This window comes from Fulmarus glacialis, unplaced genomic scaffold (genome assembly GCF_000690835.1).
Source record: "Fulmarus glacialis isolate BGI_N327 unplaced genomic scaffold, ASM69083v1 scaffold3729, whole genome shotgun sequence".
In the NCBI taxonomy this organism is placed as follows: domain Eukaryota; kingdom Metazoa; phylum Chordata; class Aves; order Procellariiformes; family Procellariidae; genus Fulmarus; species Fulmarus glacialis.
The window spans coordinates 57,804-79,106 of record NW_009232495.1 but is presented as its reverse complement, the minus strand read 5'-3'; the positions used below and the strand labels follow the sequence as shown (position 1 = coordinate 79,106).

Below are 21,303 nucleotides of genomic sequence, written 5' to 3'. Positions count from 1 at the left end.
ATACCAGTTGCGGTAATAGGCAGTACTCTCTACAGGTGACTGAGAACAAAACTCTGACAATTTATTTTCCTTTTTTTTTTCCAAAAAAAAAAAAAAAAAGAGTAATGACCCAGATCTGTTCTATTGACTGCTTGCCATTTGCCTATCTTTTAGTAGATTTTTTTATTTTTGTAACATCCAATAACAATAAGTGGATGTTGCGTATAGTGATTTGCAAAACAGTAGTACTTGTGAAACTGCATAGCTTGTTCTGGAGTTCAGCAAGAAGCCTTACTGCATTGCTGAACATGGTTGATGAGATGAAAATCAAAGTTGTACCCACTGTAAATGTTTTGATTATAAAATCCTGACCACTGGTTAAGATGCTAATACCCCAGTTTGACAAAACATTTAAGATCCTGACTTCTCCCTTCTGTTACGAACCTTGTGGACGTGGAAGCGAGAAAGAACTCCCAACCCCACAACTGCAAGGATTTTCTAACTGTAGATAGAAGAGGAGAGGGGGGGATTTCAAAAGCAAATGCTCAAACCAGTATGCTTTTACACTTCGCACCCTACCAGGAGCCAAGTCCTCCTAATAGTTTAGCAACAGGATTGCAAGCTATTTCATTCAGAAAGGAGGTAGCCTTGAGGAGAGACAAATTTCAGACTGTTACAGTTCTACTATGTTATACATTGTTAGATTTTGTGAGGGGTTGGGGGTTTTTTTATTATTTTAAAGTCTGGTAAACCTGTTGCTATACATCTAATTGCATAGTATTTCGTACTGTCAAAAATCCAGTCCTTTTATTTTGCTCTGTTAGAAATACATCTGATAAAATCTTTCAGGTCTACATAATTCTGGTTAATGTGTCTGTGTCAGAGCTTGTCATTCACCTTTGTGTTACTGGTCAGAGGCAGGCTTGTGATGATACAGAAACATAGCCCTTAATTTGTCTGATGGATTGTGTATTGTGGCTTTGATTCCGTCAGTATTTCCCTATAGAAGATGCCTTTGGCAGACAATCGAGTAAATGAACGGAAATTAAATCACTTAATTCCAAGCGACAGTCTCACTAGGTAATTCCTGAGGAATAATGTAGAAGAGTGGGGAAGCTGCTGCTGCATTTGTTGAAATCAAATCCGTCTTGTGGTCAGAGCCATGTCCTTCTCTGTAATTGCCTACCCAGGACCTATTTTACATACAGGACCTGAACATCTAAAACCGTAAGTGTACACACAGCATGGCAGTGTCCATCCATCTTTGAAAGCATCTGTTGGGTGATGACAGTAAGACGAAAACAAGAGCACTGTGTTGATTACTTCTATTATAATAATAACTGCATAAAGATTCCCATTGTACAGACATACATAATTATATGGTAATAAACAGCCTGTCAGAGATGGGAGAGACAACTGCTTCCCTTTGTAGTAAGAGGTTGCCTTCGTGGTGGCTCTGGGGAACACCTTAACACCAGGACAGCTGTGGCCCCTGCCAGTGGCGGTCCTGCCAGCATGTGCGCTGCATGCCTGCAAGACTGCTGTTTGGACCTAGATGGGTTGCTTTTGGTCTTAATTCCCTGATGCACTTTGCTACACAGACACTTGAAGCAGCACAAGGAGGAGCAGAGGGCAGAGGTATGCATCTTGGGGTGGGGAAATGGGGAGGGGGGAGGGGGACATGGTAATTTGTCTTCTGATGGCTTTCTGGCTTCTGCCTTCAGAAACCGTCCGTGGAAGTGCAGTGTTGTTCAGTTGCTAGGGCTCAGATGGACAGGGAGTCATTGCTGAGAGTGTCCTGCTGCCGCTTGAGAGGGGTATAAACTATGTGGGTGGCTCCACCCTTCTAGGACAGCCAAATATGGCCCAAAATTGATTTAGAAGGCTGTCCTGGGGAAGGATCAGGATCATCCTGCCCCTAATTCTCTTGGTGAACTGTGGAGGGAGGCCCCCAGCAGTGATTGCAGGGATATACCCAAACTTCCATGGAAGGATTTAGTGTTAGGTCACTAAAGAAGAGGGCTTCATTATTCTTAAATCTTTTCTTCCAGACACATCTCTATGCATACCTTGATTTGAACAAGCTACCCTTTAACACTGCTCACAGACTTTGAGATTTTGACGAGAGCCCAAGCCTATGTGGGTCAACTAAGACCTTGTCCAGATAGGTGCAGTGCTGAGATTTAGCGACCCATTCCAGCAGTGGGGTGGGTGAGTTTCAGGGCTCTGCTGTAGGAGAAATGCAGGCCCAGGCCTGCCTGCCTGCCTGCCAGAGAAGGGCACCTGCCAGAGATGGGACGTGGGCCAAAGGAAAGGTTCTCGTTGGCGTCGAAGCAAAGATTTCTGTGTTTCTGAAGGATGAAAGCTGCTTAGTTTAAGAGTAGTTCATAACAGATGCATGATGCAAAATTAAGCTAAATTAATTAAGCTGAAAATTAATTCAGTTTTTTCCAGTGAACTTTTTTTAATAGCGTTCTTCGACTGTGCAATATATTCCATTAATAGAGACTGTTTCTTAGAAACAACATTTTATGTGTGATTTTGAGGTTAAGGAGCTGCCTGCAATGTAATTGTTCAGGCCTGCTAGGTCTTACTTGTCAGTAAGGGCTTGATCCTCACAGCTTCATCTTTACTGTTGTTGGGCTGGCAAGTAGCATCAGAGAGAGGGTGTCCCTGGCTTCCTGCTTTACATAGGCAGGTGGGCTAGCTGGTCCTAGAACACACAGTCACCTTTGATTGCCTCTTCAGAGCACGTGCAGCTCGCAGGCAGGTCCCAGTATACTCTCCTGCTGCTACATCTGCTTAACTCCCCCTAGCATCAGTGTACGTGAAAGGGAAGAATAATCTTCATGTTTCTGGCATCCCGAAGTCAAACCCTTCGGTTTCATTAACGCATCTGAAGCTACACTCTTGCTTGAGAGCAGAGGGATGTCCTCGCTTTTATTCTTTGTTGCGTATGAGGAGAGGCTGAGAGGAGTGGCTTTCTTCAGCCTTAAGAAGAGGAGGCTAAGGGCAGTCCTTACTGCTGTCCGCGGCTCTCTCATGGAGGCCTTAGAGGAGGTGGAGGCAGATTCCTCTCAGAGACGTGCTGTTGGGACGAGAGGCAATGGGAACAGGGGATATTGGGAAATGTGTTTTCACCACGAGGGTGGTCAAACCCTGGGGCATGTGCACAGGGCTCCTGTCCCGAAGGCCCATCTGCAGAGGTGCTCAGAAGTGGTAGGATGAGGCCGTGAGCACCCTGATCTAGTTGGCCCAGCTTGGAGCAGGGGTTGAATTGGACAATCTTCCATGGTCCTTTCCAGCCTATATTACAGATCTGTGCCCGAAGGCGAGGCTGTCTCTCACAAGCTAACTTTGTGCCGTCCAGCTTGTGAATGCGATTTGCTTTTTGTTGGGATTTGCAGCATCTTATAACCCCTCCTTGCACGTCAGCGTGAGGCAGCACGTGGCAAACGGCTGCAGAGCCCATGCTTCTCCCTGCTCCCTGGAAGAGGCAGGTCAAAGACATTTGAGCACCTGAATATCTGAGTGTGACGCAGGGGAGGGGAGGGGTATCTGGCTGAACTGCGGGGGTGCGGGGGGCGAGGGCGGCGGGTGGGTGTGCATGGGCACTTCCCACAGGTACGGGGCAGAAAGGTTGCCTGCTGCCGGGTGCTGGGGAGAGATGGCAGCGAAGAGCCGGGAGTGATCCCAGACCCTTTGTGCTGGTCTTGGTCTTGCAGCTGCTGGTGTTTTGGGTCAGCCTCAACCTGTGCTGTCTTCCTTCAGACTCAGAGAGTAGGGTTGCTTTCCCAGGTGTGGAAGATAATCAAGAAGTAGTACCATGAAGGGCAAGGAAGGAAAAGCATTCCTTCCAAGGTCACAGAGACTAGATTTGGTTTTATTAAAATTGTCATTGACTCTTAATTGTTCTTGTGGAACATTAGCTTTGAAATTTCCTGCAGAATCAACTGTGTGCAAATCACTTTGTTCAACCAAACTTTTGACCTTTTGAAATATACATTGTGAAGTCCCAGGACACTAAGTATTTCAAACTTAAGATTTAAATCATGAAACTATCCCCTCTGGCTAAAAAATCATTTTCTTTCATTTAAGTTGTATATGGCAACTTTTCAGTTAGCCCACAGTGTCTTTTTTCAATAAGGCTTTTATTTTTTCCATTTATGAAGATCTGACATGAGTGTAGAAACCAGCTGGCTGAGTAAGTTGGATTCCACCAGAAGGTTTTTCAAAGTGACTTTAAGACAGTTGTTTCCAGACAAAGGACCTTAACATAATTTTAAAAAGTTGTCAGTTAAGTATGCAGTAGGAAAAAAGCTAAGTGGAAAAAATTAAAATAAACAATAGCATAATTTTAAAATAGTCAGGGAGGGATAGACAGGAACCACAAGAGACATACTGATTTAGATCAGTGGTTTTCAGTCTGTAGCCTGCAGATCTCTCTGCTCTGGGAGCTACTTCTGAGGAGTTTCTGAGAGGAGATTAGGGGAAACATGCACATGTATGCTTGAAAAAGCAGGAGACTGCTCGGCTGGGGAGAAAATATCTGGAAGAGTGAGGTATGAAAGGAAAAAAAATGGCCATTGCATGTCTTGGGAGAGCCAAGCATTGCATGCTGCAGAAACAGGCCAGCCAGCAGTATGCTCATCCTTGGGCACTGCTGAGCCTGAGCTAGTGAGCCTGGAGCTAAGCAGTGATGCTGGTTATAAGGGCTTTCTAGCGTGGATGCCGTGCTGTGCAAATGAAGCTGTGCTGTCTGGGGATCTGAGATGCTGTACCCCTGTAGTGCTGTATCATGCTGTATGATCTTCCTCCATCTTTCTGAAAATAGTCTAGGGTTGTCTGCTTTCTGCGTTATTGTATGGTAGAAATATGAAGATTGGAGGGGTCACCATCTTGATGACATACACTTGAAAAAGATGCAAACAATGTAGTCTTTATGGATACACTGAGATGAGGCATTCAAGGTAGTAGGTTTCCTCCTGCTTCAGGGCTTCAGAACCAACAAGATTGTTTTATAGCTAACGCCACTTTTTGGGCAAGTTCCACAAGATGTCTGTCATATGAGATGTCAGAAGATGTTTCCCTCTTTTCCTTGAGTTAGCCCCCTTTGAACTTTTTATTTGTCTTTCAGAATAGAAGGAATCTCTACAAGCACCTACTTTTGACAAATTTAACGTAACTCATGTTGACATCCTCTCTTGTTGCTGTCAAACAGTCTTTTGTGAAACTGAATTAAGGCTTTATAGGGAATTGAATAGCTTCCTGTGAAGAAGGGAAAGAAGGAATCTCCCAGTATTTGAAATATGTGACAGAATACACACTGGGTTCTATGTATAATCAGGCTTTCATCTGTATCCTTATATGAGTTGAATAAAAAAATTTGCAAAGAGTTTTTAAGGTAAGTTCTGAGCTGATGTATTCTTTTGGTGATCAGAAATGAGTTGTTACTTTAAATGTCCATAAAACAAGTCTCTAGTGACACTTTCAAAAGATTTTCTGTGACACAGCCTGCTTCGAAATGTGTTTCATAAGACTTACAGCTGAATTGCTGCTGCCGCATAGGAACATGGGTTTTCATTTTTTAAATGTCTTGTTGCATGTGAGCGTTCGGATTGAACACGCTTCTGTGTGCTCTAAAAGTAAATGCATTAGGACTAAAAGGTCTGTTGGCAAAATTTTTATAATATGCTGAGCAGCAAATTCTTTATCAAAAGTCGGAGATCCTGAAGTTGCCACATCTGTGGAGGAGAGGTTCGTTCCCTCTTAAAATAGCATCCACTGCAGAAACTCTTGGTAGAGCTCTGCAGGAAAGCAGAGCTGTGTGTTAGGAGATGCAGGCAGGGGCCAACTGCAGGATGAGGCTCTGCAGCTGAAGTGGTGCTGTAGCCAGTGCTTGTCCGAGGACTGGGTTTGTGCACAGAGCTTCATAGGGCAGATTGCTCTGAGTCTTGCTCAGACTTCAAATTGATCAATCGGAGCATAAAATTCCCTCAGAAGGCAAATGGAGAGCAAAAAGAATTGGGAGAAATGATAAAAGGCACCACATAGGCAAAGAGAAATATCTGAGTATGTTTGTTTTGCCTGACCCTGTGTTATAAATGGTATAACTTTTTGTTGGGATCTGTGGCTCAAATCAATATGAATATAGGATCCTGTCATGCTGGGTTCTCCTTGTCATCCCTGTGTAGGCAATATTCTGTAAAATTAACTTACTCATCCCATTTCTGGATGCTTTGGGTTTAAGAATTGCTGAGTTCATGGGAGAAATTTGAAGGCAAAGTTGGGTGTGGGAGACAAATGGAAGGACGTTTTCCAGGTTTGTGTCAGAGCTCTAGTTCTCACCACGTGTTTATAGATAAATTCTGAATTCTTCCCACTGCATATAAGACGAAATATCAACAGCAGAATGAAAGACGCTCAGTAAAAGCTAATTTTAATTTTAATTGTCATCAAGCTGTTTATTCAAAATAATGCCTTGATTGGGGTAGAAGTGAGTGTTCGGTACCTTGCAATACCATTACTGTGCTTACTTTAAACACGTGTCATTACCGTTTTCATTTTCAAGAATCCATAAAACTTGTTTGGAGGATTGGTGCCAACCTCTGTTCTGTTTGTTTTCTTGAGAGAAATTTTATCTGGATTGTAGGGTTATCTGGATAGGGGGGTTGTAGACCAACTTCTATTTTTGAGGTTGGCCAAAGTATGGGAGAGCTGGTGGATTTTGTAAAAGCTTAATAGTGATTATTTAAAACATTTTGATCCCATTCTGACTTAACTGAAATGCGGGAGGTTACTCAGTAAGGTTAATTCTGAATGAAAGCATCATCAGATCTTACATTCTTAAGACTTATTTTTATTATGGCTGTGACTGGTGATGAGTGAATATAGTGTACTATTGAACTCAACAAATCCTTCCCTTAAGATTTTTAGGATCTCTGGAGCTTTGGAAAATATTTTCTACTGTAGAAGAAAGTTTTCTGTGAGGAAGTGGAAAATAATGTAATTTTTTAAAGCAAAACAAAAAAAAATTTATCATTTATTTTTTCTCTACTACCCTTTCTCCAGCTGTGTTTTGTTTTCTTCCACTCAGAAATGTGTATATTTCTTTGAAGAGGTGTGAATGCTGAAGACAGCAACTTAAACAAATGGCGTGTGTGTCTGTTGGTATCTCCGGAAACCAAACTAGTGGTATAGAAGACTAAATGTAGACATCTAACTTTGCAAATACTTGGGATACGTGGTGTTTATACACGACTTTCCTGTTTCCTTTATAACTTAACATACCTGGCTAATAAAATCTATATCGAGATTCTGCTGTAACCTTCATCAGGGATTACAATGAATTTAATCCCAATACAAACTTAATTTTCAAGTTCTCACAATGTCTAAGTTCCCATATTCAGATATTTTGGCATTAGCCTAAATATACCTGGCAATGTAAAACATGCATATAAATGAGTGTTTATATCTCTGTTTTAATGTTTATGCATAGGAATAATTTCACTGCACAAGAAGGGAGTGGTTTTAGGTAGTATTAGGTTCTCTTCAAAATAAAATTAATACCAAAGTAAGAATCTGTGCCTTTAAAACCTCGACAGAAAGAAGATTCTATTTTAGATTGGTAAATCCACTCCATTTTTATATTCTTCTGTACCTATTGAGAGAACACATACTCAAAATTCATACAGACGATATTTGAAGTTACAGTTACTCGATGATACTGAAATAAACAAAATTAATTATTTTGCTGTTGTTTTCCTTAGTAAATTTATGTTCTATTTCTCACTTTAATTATTTGTCCTCAACTCTAGAGCTGTAATAACTTCTCAATAAATGTGAACAATGGTAAGCTGCAGAGCTTTTTAAAATGCTTTTAAGATTTTTTTTTTTTACCTATTGCAATGCTTTTATATTAGAAATCAAAATCTTAGCTAACTCTTTTTTTCAAGAGACTCTTCTGAAAGGAGTATGACAATTTCCCAGACAGATGAATGGCCACTTCCAGCCACCAGATTAGCAGACATAGGATCAGACTGGGTAAGAGTTTGAAAGGGTTCGTTCTTAGTTTAGGTGGGGCCTGAGGCAGAATGGAGTTTAAACACAGTTTGGGCGTCTGCTTTGTCCTAAGGTGAAGAATGGAAAAGCTGACGGTCACATTCATATAGTCACTGCCCGATTTTTGTGAGTATTCTTTAACTGACAAAAAAATAGGGGGAAAGGACAGAAGCATTAGAAAGAAAGGTAAGTATCTGTGATGTCTGTTAGTTTTAAGAAAGAAGAAAAACTGCCTTTTCAGAAAATTGAAAGTGACAGGCTCTGAATTTATCCTTAGTATATCAGAAAGAGCAGTGAAGGATCAGCATCACAGTTTTTCCATGGTGATTCTTTTGGTTGTTAGTTTTTGCATTCACTTTTTTTGCTACTAAATTTAAGAATGATGAATGGCTAGATCTACCAAGTCCTTGTCACATTTCTAGGCTTCTCATTTCAGTATTTCTTCCAGCATTCAAGCAGTATTCATTCTTACCTGATCTCCATTCACTCTCTTTCCTTATCGGTTCAGAAAGCATTCCCTGTTGTATACTTTCTTTTCTCCACATTTTTTGCTTCTCCTAGTCCTGTTCCTTAACAATGTATTGACAGCTTGGGTAAAAATTTACATTTCAATTCAGTATTTTAATGAACATTAGTACAGTTGGGGGTTTTTTTTCAGTTTTAAAGTATAGGCCTGCTTTTGTAGGGTATAACATCTTCACAAAAGTATGCTTATTTCTGTCACTGCAAGCGTTGACTTGCAGTGGCCTTTGTAAATAGTCATTCCATTGTCTAGTACAAACCAAATGATACAAGTTGTTTATAGGAATATCTACTTTTTGCTTAGAGTTTAAGTTGGCTTTTTCAGTAAAAGGTAGTGTTTGTATCATTTGTCACACAAACCTGTATTTAGGAAGAGCAGAAAAAGGAGGAAAATAAGTGTTGCGTGCAATCTACAGTTTGTGCTAACCTGTGGAGGAAAACAGTATTGTACATTATCTACAGTTTGTGTTAACCTTTATTATCACACTAGCTATTTAGATAGTCTGTTTTGTGCTGATAATGATGATCCTTGTTACAGGCAGATGCAACGGAAGCCAGAAGCACCTGCAGTCACTTATGCAACATATCGAGGTTCTGCAAGGATTAGGCAGCTACTGAAGAATCAATCAGAAATGGCTGAAAAAGGAGAAGGAAGTACTGAGAACAGAACTGGTTCCATGGTCAAAGAAAATGGAGAAATCCAAACAACTGTCTCTCCGAAATCAGGACACTTAATAAAAGAACATGGAGAAGATGAGGGTAAAGGTCACGAAGATGATGTCATAGTAAATTCTTCTGCAGTTAAAATGGGAACGAAAAAGTCTGGTAAAGCTCAGCATTGCTTGGGTAGCGGTAAACATGAAGTAACTGCAAAGATCACAACTTCATCTACTGAATCATCTCATGAGATAGACTTAAAACATACACCTGCTTTAGCTGCAACAAAAGTTAAAAGGACATGTTCACTAGATTCATTACTGTCACCTAGTAGTAGAAACAATGAGATCCTAACCAATTCCACTTCCCAGATTACCAATTCACTTAACATGAGTTCTGCAAGCGATTTGGTTGGAAAAGAAGTTGGACTGCTGGGAGAAGCAGAAGCTCAGTTTCAGGCAGACAAAAATGCCACTTCTAACTTTGATAAAGAACATGGTTGTAGTAAAGCAGCTAGTAAGGAGTCCACAAAAGAAATGCAGGATGATTGTTTACATTCACCCAAATCAAAAAATAAGACAGTTAATGAAGAACTGCAGGTGAGTAAGGGAGAATATTGCTGTAATCATCAAATGAATAGTCACTCGGAGCTAACATCAGATGTCCAGATGCTTCATTCCGGTACTACTACATTTCAGCAGCAAGCAGATCAGCATACAGGTAGTGCAAATAAAGACAGTGATCCAAGAAAAAGTGATACACAGGAAATTGTGGCAGCTGTAGAAGGAGAGCAAAATCCACAGAACTTTCTTGCTACTGCTCTTTTACATTTTAATGAACAAATACCCACTTTGCTTAGCGTTGAGTCCAGAGGAGAAAAATGCATAGCCGCAGGTAATCCAACTGCTTCGGTGTCATCTGTTAAAAATGATGAAGATACAGTCATGGGCAGGGGAACTTGTAATGAAGAACTGCGTGAGTTAGGGAAACCAATGCACGTACAAAATGATCACCGGTTAATCCATGTGGAGAATTCTAAGGATATTGGCACACCACAGACTGGTTTACCTTGTCTAGAAACTGAGGGTGTGGAAACAATGAAGGTTTTATCTGAGGTTGCGGTGGAAAACCTTGCCAATGTATCGTCATGCGTACATGGGTGTGAGAGTGTGAAATCTAACTTTGATGAGCTGACAGCACCTCTCTCTGTTACTTACGAGTCTTCTTTTGAAACTGGAGGCCATTGCTCAGCTTCTCTTCATCCGAGTTGCAAGACCGAAAATAAAACTATAGGGAGAAGAGAAGTCAGTTTAAAAGATGTGAGAGAGACTGTTTCTTGTCCTGATCTTGAATGTGAGAAGAGCAAATCCTTTGAGCCTGTAGAGATGAGCCTCTCGGAAAGCTCAGTTCCTGTCCACAACTGTGGTCCTATTTCCCTTGAAACTGTTCCAGACATTCCTGCCAAGGCATTAGTTATACTCGCAGAAGATAACACAGCAAAGCCTGCACCTTGCCCTTTAATCAGCATTGATAGGACAGACAATTGTACTCCTGCTGCTTCTAAAATTGACAAGACTGGTATGACTGAGGTTGCTGTTGTTCCTTCTGAGTGTAAGGATTGCATCTCTGAACTTACCTCTCATGTTTCTAAGTCACAAGAAAACATTCTGGAAATTTCACATTCTGCCTTGAGATGCGGAGAAAGACCTTTGACCAACCATTCTGCTTTCATCTGTGAAAAAGACGTTGATGTAGACATCATTTCTGAATCTGTACCTGTTTCTGAAGATAGGCGTATTAATTTTTCTTCCAAGAAGGAAAACAGTAATAAGCCTAGGATATCACCCACAGTACTTGATTCCTCATCTGACAACCAAGGAAAAATGCCTTCTCCTACCACTAACTCTGAAAATGGCCAGATTGCTAGATGGTCTGCTGCTTCTGAACAGGACAGCTTTATTTTTCCAGCTGCTGAATTTAGGAGGATAATCCCTGAGGACAGAATGACCGAGATGCCACTTTGCTCAGGAGACCTGAGAGCTTCATGCCCGGCTGGTTCTCTGGAACCTGAGCTTACTCCAGCTATGCTTAATCATTCTGCTGCTGGAGTAGATGTGGGGGGTGTTTGCATCCCCAGGCCCTCTTCACCTACTCTGGGGTCCAGAGAAGCCTCCAACCTTTCCGTTTCTGCCTTGGAAACATTAGGCGTTGCTCAGGGGAACAGTTGTTCCTCCAGTCACAGAGCTGGTGATGGGGCAGAGGAGGCCGCCTCCGCACAACAGGCTGACGGCGGTGTCTTGGCAGAGGCAATGCCATCACCCATCTGTCCTTTGAAATCTTTGGAAATGGCATCCGAGTTAGCCTGTACTGAGAGCGTGTGCAGAAATGCCATGGGACAGGTGTATCTTGGTAACCGTGCTTCTCCTATCTCAGAAGCCCCTTCTGTGACGGAAGATCAAACAGCTGCTGCACTTGCAGAGTCAAATGAGCTCTGTTCTGAAGAAGTATGGGAAGATACCAATGTGAAGGGACAAGAACGTGGTAAATTCCAAGATGCTGCTGTTTTGTTTAAAAAAGCTGAGGAAATAGTGGACTCGGTTTTACGCTTGGCTATAGAAGAAATAATAGCAAAACAAGCCATTGGTGTCTGCCAGCTTTGTGGGAGCAGGGATGGTTTAGTAAATATGGATCTAAATGATCAGAAAGCTGGAACTGTGCAGCTGGAAGCAGAAGAAATCCAGTCAGCTGTGCAGTCATTAAAACATTTTAATGAGAGCAGTGGAGGAGGCTCATCTTCATTTACAGGAAATGAAACAGTGGATACGAATAATCAAGACAAGAAGATACTATCTTACATCCCTGATAAAATTGACCTACATAGTGCACTAGCACTAAAAGCAAAAGAAATAATTGATGAAGTCATTAACTCAGCCAAACAAAAACTGGCATCCAATCAGTGGCAAGGCAGTGAGAGTATCCGGCCTTCTGAACAGGCTGAGCCTAAGCCTAAGGCTGAAACCCCAAAGATTTTAAACCTGGATGTGAAGTTACCCGCCAAAACACAGGAACCAACAGAGAAGGCGGAAACTCAGAGTGTAGCTGTAAACTGTGAAAAGGCAGATTGCTCAGGTCCTCCTTTACTTCCAAATAGTTTTCCAGTGCAAAATGACATAGATTGGCCCCAAAGAGGTGAAAAGATATCAAATAATGCATTTACATGTCAAACAAATGGATTTCTACCCACTGGTAGTTCAGCAAGGCCAGAATCAGATCTTACGACACCAGCCAAAGAGAGACATGATAGAAAGGTGTGTGAACATTTGGCTGCAGCAGAATTGTGTGGCAAAGCTGGAGTGTCAGCAACTAGTAGAAAATCTGATGGATCTTTACATTTAATACATAGAGAAGCTACTGTGACTGAAGAGATGTTTCTGTCATTGCAATTAAAAGATTTATGCAATCATACAAATATGCCAGAGTGCATGTTGCTGCCAACTGTAAATGTTAATTTGTCATCTTTTATGCCCGATGAAGAATGTGTCAGCATGCAGAGTGAATCCAAAGGCAGTCCTGGGGATTCTCTGGAAAGCAGTGCAGAGGACATTCTGTATGAACACTGCAGAAGAGAGGCTGCAGAAGAAGTACCTGCACGAGTAAAAGCAACCTTAGAAGATTCAAAGGCAGAGGAGACTGAAGAGGAACTAGTAGAAGGGGCAAGTGAGATAGCAGAGGTTAATACTGGATTAAATACACTGTTCACTGTACCTGAATTGTCTGCTATTGGAGAGGACAGTAAAGGGAAAAACTGCTTCAACGCAGTTTTTGCCCAAAATAATGAGAGTCCGAAGCAGGTACTAATGAAGAATCAAGACGTGAAGAGAAATGATCAGCTTGAAGAAAATGGTCTGGACTGTAGCGATGACATGAAGGAATCGATGGATCTTTTGGCCCTTTCTCCACTAATTGAACAGTGGGAAAACAGTTCTTTTACTATCATTTATGAAGGTGCCCTTCAAACTGAGAACAAATCTGTCTCAACTGGTGATCTGCAAAGTAGTTCACTTTCTTCTTCTGTTCTGCCTTCGGATAATATAGATCATCTAATGTGTGAAAGAGCAAAAAATAAACATGAGCCAGCCTGTCTTTATGGGAAGGATAACAAGTTGAATGAAGCAACAGATAGCCGTAGCTCGGAGTCATTTCTGAGCGTGGAGGCCAAGCGCTATAGAGTATATCCTTTGTCTTTGTCTCCGATATATGAAGATGACAGCTCCCAGGAAGACTTACTTTCCACAGACGTGTCGCCAGAAGGCCGTCCTAGTGGAACATCTAAAGATAACGTTGACCACGCTTCTGTGCTATCCCTTCTCCAGTCGGTTTCTGAGCGCTTACAGTTTACTACTCAGTTCAGTAAAGAGGACGAGGAGGAGGGAGTGGAGGATGAGGAGGAGGAAGAATCATCATATGAAGAAAATATGCTTGATGTTGAGAGAGAAGAAGAATGTCTTTCCAGTCAGTGGAGAGGGAATTTAAAAACAACCCTTCAATCAAACGACCAAACTCAATCTTTGTTTCCTGAACAATCACCTCTTCTTTCAAAAGAACAACTTGATTTTAAGGAGCAACCGGAACTGTTTCCAGATGCAGCTTCTCCCAGTCAAACACCTTGTAAGCCAGTTTCGCAGAAAGCTGATACCACTCTAAAGCGTCCTCCTACAAGTGTGTACTACCAGTATTTGAAATCTGCCAGCAATTGCTCCTCTGAGAAGGGGACCATGTTTGGAAGCGTTCTCCAGGATATGTTGCAGCCAAAGATTCATTGGTCTCAAGACAACACCATGCCAAAACTGGGAGAATTGTCAGCGGTAAGATGTCATGTCACGTAATATTAATAATCAAAGTGATTAGCCCAGATTCAAAATTGCTGTCTTCCTATTCTCTTCCTCCCTTTTTAAGGTTAATTCTTTTATCACAATCAAAAGTAAGTAGGCTGTTTAAGATCATAGTTTAAAAAAATAAAAGTCTTCTGATAAAATAATTTTTAAAATACAGTATTCTTGGTTTAGCACACAGATGAAAGTGACTTAATTGTAAAACAGAAGATGTGAATAGAAAATATAATAGGAAAATATGCATAATAGCAAGTCTGTATAATAGCAAAACACAGACTTGTCCACATTCAGGACATTTCAACCTGAAGATGATGGAATTGCCTTTTGTATGAAAATTGTTCTTTCATTTCTTCCACTTCTGAGATTAGTAGAGCTGTATTGTCAAAAAAATGCAAGTATCTGCTTACTGAGCTATTTGGTTGTTTCATCACAGAGTCTTCTACAAATTGTAGTTCAGTTAGCAAGTAATATAGCTGCTTCCATAGAATAGCATTTCTTTTTTAGTTTATTTAAAGCAATGGTAGATGAGGGTATGGAAGCAGTTCTTCCAATATTTAGAAATTGAAAAGGTCGCATAGACCAAACGCGTAACTGAAGAATAAAGTCTTTCCATGATGTTGGGAATATTTCAGTCTGTGTTAGAGGTCTGTTTTGGTTTTGCCACTGTTAAGACATGCAGTTTGTTGTTTGCTGGGAAAGGGTAATACATTTTCAGAAGTTATGACTTCCATAATACTTCTTCCTTTCTAGCACTTACTGCTTTCTGCTGATTGTTTGATTCTGTTAAACTATTTACACCAACTCTGAATGACAGTAAAACAAATCTTGGTTGTTTCTGCTAGTGACAATTGAATACATTTATGGGAATAGTGGACCCAGAATAATCTGTCTATGCTTTGTGCTGCTGTTGTAGATGTTAATAGTTGTTTTCCATGTCCTTTTAATTTCAGAACCTCATTGACAGGGCAAGTCTCAAATACAATCCAAGACCAGGAAAGGTAAGCAGAATTTGTGTCACATAGATCAGTATGATACATGGAATAATTTGTTATACCAAAATTTTTGAATGGAAAGCATCTGAAGTTGTTAGTCTAGTTTTCTGTATTTTAATGGTGCATATGCTTGCACATGCTAATAATGAGAGTATATTATTAAAAATCTTGCCACTAGTAATGTTACTGTATTTCTGTCAGCAACTGCTGTTTTAGTTCACTAGAGTGTTTCATAGAAGAAGAAAATGTGTAGCGTATCAGTTAAGTGGGTACAAAGTGGTTTTATTCCAAGCAAAAAATAACTGTCTACACTGTATGTTGAAACGGGCCCTCATTTGTATGTATTGTATGTTGTTTCAGATTATTATTTATGATATTTATGGCGACAAAAGTAAACAAGAAGTTCATTCTGATGAGCTAGATACCACGTCCTGGATCTTTCCCGTTGGAGCATTACTTAGGATAATTAGAGGATGGTAAGAAATCGAGGTCATATTTAAATAGAGTCTTTCCAAAAGACTGTATCTGTGTTTCTTTTGTATTTTAATTTATTTATGACAAATGTCTGATCTGCAAGAGTGTCTTTTTATTTCTTTGTAATTAGACAGATACAATAAAAAAAGCATGAAACAAGGCTTCAAATGCCGCAGTACAAAAAAAGATACATTATTTCTCCTGGGAGCTAGCTCCAAACAGAAAGTTTCTAATAGAACCACAAGTAAGTTTAGACTTTTGCCTGAAGTGCTGAGACAGTACAGCCATAATCATGACTAGAAGCTTGTGTATGCCAAAGAAAATTTTTTTTTTTACAGTTCAGTTTCATTATACAGTAGCTGTTGCAAAAGGACCATAAAATGAACAATCTCAGCTGCTGTTTGTAATGTAGCATTTAGAGGAATGTGGATGCAGAAGGATATACAAGTACCTTTAAGGTAGATTTTGCAAGTGTTTCTTGGTTTGCTTTGGGAAGCTGGGGCTGGGACCATGTGAGTTGTTGCATTGGAATTTAATTGGTGGCACTTACAGTGAATGTTTCTGACTGTCAGCCATAGTAACAATGCATGTCACATTTATGCAGTTTTGAGGCAGCCTTATTTGGTTTTGCATACATTTCTTTCACGTCCTAAGAAATATGGAATGCCATTATTAGTATGTATATGTTTTATGCCTTGCACAGTATCTGTCTGAAAAGGATGTGTTTTGATGTGTCAATTAATATATTTGTTCTGGTAAAAGAAGGCTTTTTATTTACATTGAGTTTTAGCTGTATTTTTATACAGTTAATATTTTAAGTTATGTTAGGCTACATCCTGGAGGAGAACTGTGTATTTTACTTTTAAAGCACAGAAGTACAAATCACGTATTTATCTAAAGTGAATGTGACTACTGAGGGACAGCATAAGAAAGGTCTGATAGTTGGCTTGATAAGAAGAGCTCATTACTGAGCTTTCCAAGCAAATGTGCTGTATAAGGACAGTCTTACCTAACAGCAACAACTCAGTTCATGATATCATTATTACAGCTGGATTTTTTATGAGAAACCGAAGTTCCAGGGTCGGAAATATGTACTAGAAGAAGGAGAGACTGTGCTGGATCACCTTTGGGATCTTCCAGGCGTGAAATATCGTCGAAGAAACCTCATAGTTGGTTCAATCAAACATGTAACAAAGGTATAGACTTTGCTAATAATATATTCATATACATAATTAATTTCTGTGTATTAATGTAGTGGTGTATTACTAGCAATGGACAATGTGCGTATGCTGTGTTTCTGATTTTATTCAAATTTGCTATGAATCACATTTTTCACCTTCAAGATAAATTCCAGGGCTTTTGCTGCGCTATATTTCCCTTTCTTCCTGAAGGTAATGAGCAAATGGATTATCTTTCTTTGCCACCGTCTTTATCTGACACAGTGACTTCCCTCCTTTTAGACATTTACCTGTCCAGTTAATTGAAATTAAATTGAATCAATTCATATTTTTCAAAGAAATGTTTATCTTAAGCTTAAACTATCTACTGTGTCTGTGTGGCTTCTGTTTCAGAAGTTAGTAGTTGGGTTTCCAATCCCATTTGTACAGCGTAGCCTCCAAAAATTACTGTGGCTCTCTCTACAGCGTTGTGCCATCTGTGGGGGTTCCGTGTGGACACCTACAGCATCTGGCTCTGTGTACAGCCAGAAGTTTAAAAGGCATTTTGTTGAAGAGATAGGAATCAAATGCCTAAAACTAAGTATAATGCATCCATTGTTATTCAGTGAATGAGGAATATATTTACCAGATCTTGTGATTTAAGAAGACTTAGTGCTCTTGTTGTTTAGCATAACATTCCAGTTATTCACAGGGCAATGGCCCTTTACTGCGAGTGAATTATCATTTGTATCGCAATGTGAAAGTTTTTCAGAAAAAGTGGTGTTTCTCTGTTCTCTGCTGGTATAGAGGTCATTTTAAAATTGATAACCAGTACAGGGGCATCATGTCATAACAATTAGAAATATTTTTGCATTCTCTTAAAGACTTAACAATAAATAAATAAATTCAAAAGACGTTGGCTGAGGGCATGAATAATGAAGTTAACATTTGTTTGAGCTAAACAAATTAAAAGCATTTGACCAATATAGAATATGAATATTGATCAATAATGTGGAAGGCAGCTAAATAATTAAAGAAATACCACAATAACATGTGGAACTATGATCTGAATCTGAGAGAAGCTGGGTGTGTCTTGGGTATCAAAGAGAAGCCTTGGATAGGAAAGACACCATTGTTAGCTTCATCAAGCTTGATAAAAATCTTTGTAATACAGCTAAATAGGTTTGAGCGTTGTTCTTTTTCCAGTATGTGGTTCATTCATATGGAACACAGATGGAAAGCTTTGTTGCTGTACACTAGTTCAGTAATCAACACTGTTTCTCATGTAACTTAAACCTCCAGCATGTATGGTTGGTTGGGAGGACTTCTGCTGTTAGTTCATAGGGCTGCGTGGAGCTAGTGTGGGTGTGGAACTCACTAAGCTGGGTTTTGTCCTCTAAACTTTGATTTGCGAAAACATCCCTCTTTTTTAGGTTGTACTTCAGCTGCTGTGGAACTACTTTTAGAAGGTAGTTTGCCAAAGTGCTACCTTTTTTTTTTTTTTTTTTTTTTGTGAAAACTATAGGCATTATTTTTAGTTGACTAATAGTTGTTTCTTTTTCAGGCAGCTCGTGTGTATGTGATCTGCAGGATCATGTGTTTTACTGTCATTCTCTTTTTCATAGGCTGGGTAGCTCAGTGGCTTTTCTCCTGCCTACTTTGGTCATATTGGCTGTGCGTCCAGGCTGTCTGGCTTGTCTTCTGATTCTTCAAGTGGCTTTTTATGGTGCTTGTTTAATGGCTGCTCAGATGCCTTGAGTTAGCAGATTTGAAAATTGGCTAAATATTTGAGAAGAAAATGGCTTGCCAAGAAGAGAAAAACAGGTGTTTACTAAAGAAACTGTAGGAGGTACATTTAACATTATTTGTATTTTTTACTGGCAGATGTTAGTTTGCTGAGAAACAGTCTGCCAGTAGCGTCATGCTTTGATTTGACTTCAAACATCCGCAAAAAGCAAAGGTTCTGTTAGCTTTGTGGTTAGCTTGCGGCTTGACTTACTGTGGATACGCATTATATGTATCCATGTGTGTTTAATTTGAAGAAACTTGCAGGGGGGGAAGATCCCAAAGGAATAGATTGTGCAACTAGTAAAATGAAGACCTATTTGTAGTAATGAGGAGTCTGAATTCCACTAAGGCAAGTCAACATGAGCCTAAGCTAGCAAAATCTGCCTGCTCATGCAGGTTCAATGCAGTTCCTGCAGCACAATCTGTTTAGCCGAGTCAGTTCTCTGGTCTACTGCAAATGCATCTATTGATCTTATGGAATTGGAGGGCTTTTTCTATCTGTTTCTGGAAGCCCAAAGAGGGTGCTAAACATTACTTTTCCAAAAACAAGAGCTGAGAAGAGTTGCTGATGTTTCCATTCTGGCATAATGTTGTAAACTACTATTTTGCAAGGTGATGAGATCTGAAACAGCGGTTTATAATCTCTGTCTGCAAGATGGTTAGGCAGGGAATAACTGGATTCCTTGTGGAGTCTCCTTAAGCAAAGCTCTTTGTAATGGGAATGTTCACAGTATTACATGAAGGGTGTGTTTCTTTTGTTTGTGTGGTTTGCTTGGTGAAAAGAATTTATTAATTCAAGCAGGGACTACTTTGTCAGATGCCATAGGAATACACCCAGCAGCTTCAGATTGTCTCATTTAGCTAGTCAGTATTTACAGGACAGTAATCATTAATTTCTTTACTATTATTTTATTTTACTACCAGCCCTGTTGAGTTCTGTAGTTTGGTTTGGTGGTGATGGGTGGTAGCAAGAGTGGTACAGAGCAGGAGAACTGGGAGAAAGAATTATGAATGGGTAAAAAAGGCTGGAGGACCAACAGAGAGTAAGATTTAAAATAAAAAATGCTGCAGAAGCTGACATGTCCTAAGGACAAACTGTGTATCAAAAGTAAGATGCGTGTCTAAACTGTATTAAAAAGCAGTCGTGAATACCAGAACTAATTAGGCCTGGTTTTCAGTAGACTCTTCTCTCATCATTGTTTTGGCATTTAGCCAATGTTTTGACTTCAGTCATTCTTTGTCCTGTTGTTGACATAAAAGGCTACCTCATTTAAATAGGCTATTTTGATCACTTCAGTCACCACAGCTTACAGCTCCAAGGAGAAGACCTAACAGTGCTGAAACTATTTAGCCCTGCTGGTGCTGTTAGGGCTGTAACCCTAGATCCCGAAGAAGGGTAAGCAGCCAAGACCACCTCGGGGGGGTTGAAGGCTCTGGGTCTCTCACTTATGGTGGACCTCTTGGTCAGACTAGAAAAATGTCAGAGATGCCACCGAAGAGTAATAGTTAATGCTAAGGTCTTGAGGGTTGCCTTAATCCTCTTCAGAAGAAGCCTTAACCTTTCTGCTGAGGGGTGTGTTGCCGTTTTGGAAGTGTCTGTTCTCTGTGAGCTAGTGTGAGTATTCCCCGTGCTTTTGTAAACATCTCTGCTCCCAAAAGACGATGAGGGAAGCACAGGGACTGCAGGATGACTGTGTGGAGGTAGGAGGAGAGTACCGCAGAGTAAAGGAAGACAGAGTGGGATGCCTGGAGGCTGTGACCTACCTAAGCGTTTGTGTTATCATTGGAAATGAACACAACTACCTAATCTGTTTGCTCTGCTTTTTATTCTGTTTTTGCCTGACGTGTCAGTAGGATAATGAATATGGCATGAGTTTTGACTGCTTGTGATGGGGGTGGCAGGGCCGGGGGGGTGTAGGGAGGAAACTTCCCAGTTTGGGATCTGGCCTGAAACACTGTGATAGTAGTTTTGCATGGTAATAGTTTTGCATGTGGGTATCTTACTTGAAAATCTTGACGCCTTGCAAATGAAAGGGCTTCGGACTGAAGGATCTAGTTCTCAACCTGAATGCTATCATATTTGTGTGGTTTTCATTTTGTTTCTAAAGATGGTGGCTTTATTAGGAATGTTTAAGAAGCCTCTGAAAGCAATGATGCCTATTAAATATGCTCAGGCAAATATCAACATGCTAGGGCAAATATTTACCAAGCTGAAGTTTACATGGTTAAATTATATAAATTAATGGCATAATACTTGAGTGTACATCTGCAAATACATAGTGTTCATCTCATACAGCAATACTAAATTTTACCATTTTCTGCAGTCTGTAATATACATATTAATATACGTAAATTGAACTCAATATTTAAGTCAAAATGTATATTTGTGATTTTAAAAAATGTGCTTAGAAAATATAATGTAATTCTTGCTTGAACATGTTACTACCTTCAAAAATAGATATTTTAATTGCTTTTGATTAAGACCTCAGTTTATTATGTGGCACTTTATGACAGGATTTTATGGACTTAATCTAGTACACACAAAAACGCCATCGCAGTGAGTAGAGGTTTTTTTATGACTGTCAAAATCTGGCTGGAGAGAGATGGTGATAAATAGGAGAGATTTTATTATGAGTGCTTGTGCTTTACCTGCCCTTTGGAGAACGGCTACATTCTTCATCTTTTGAAGTAGAGCCTGCCTTGTGAGCTTCTGAGTCAGGAAAGCAAGCTTGAAAAGAGAATACAGACTGGCTTTTTCCAATCTTCAAATGGCGGGGGGGG

The 21,303-nt window shown here is 40.1% G+C and overlaps 1 protein-coding gene across 1 annotated transcript in view; it reads left to right on the top strand.

Moving 5' to 3' along the window:
* Positions 1-9,194: 9,194 nt before the first annotated feature.
* CRYBG3 (beta-gamma crystallin domain containing 3) overlaps positions 9,195-21,303 on the top strand; it is a 50,475-nt gene continuing 38,366 nt past the window's right edge. Inside the window, exons 1-4 of the mRNA XM_009584911.1 lie at positions 9,195-14,084; positions 15,062-15,109; positions 15,464-15,579; positions 16,626-16,773. Coding sequence (XP_009583206.1) covers positions 9,195-14,084; positions 15,062-15,109; positions 15,464-15,579; positions 16,626-16,773 — 5,202 coding nt within the window. The remainder of the gene's footprint in view (positions 14,085-15,061; positions 15,110-15,463; positions 15,580-16,625; positions 16,774-21,303) is intronic.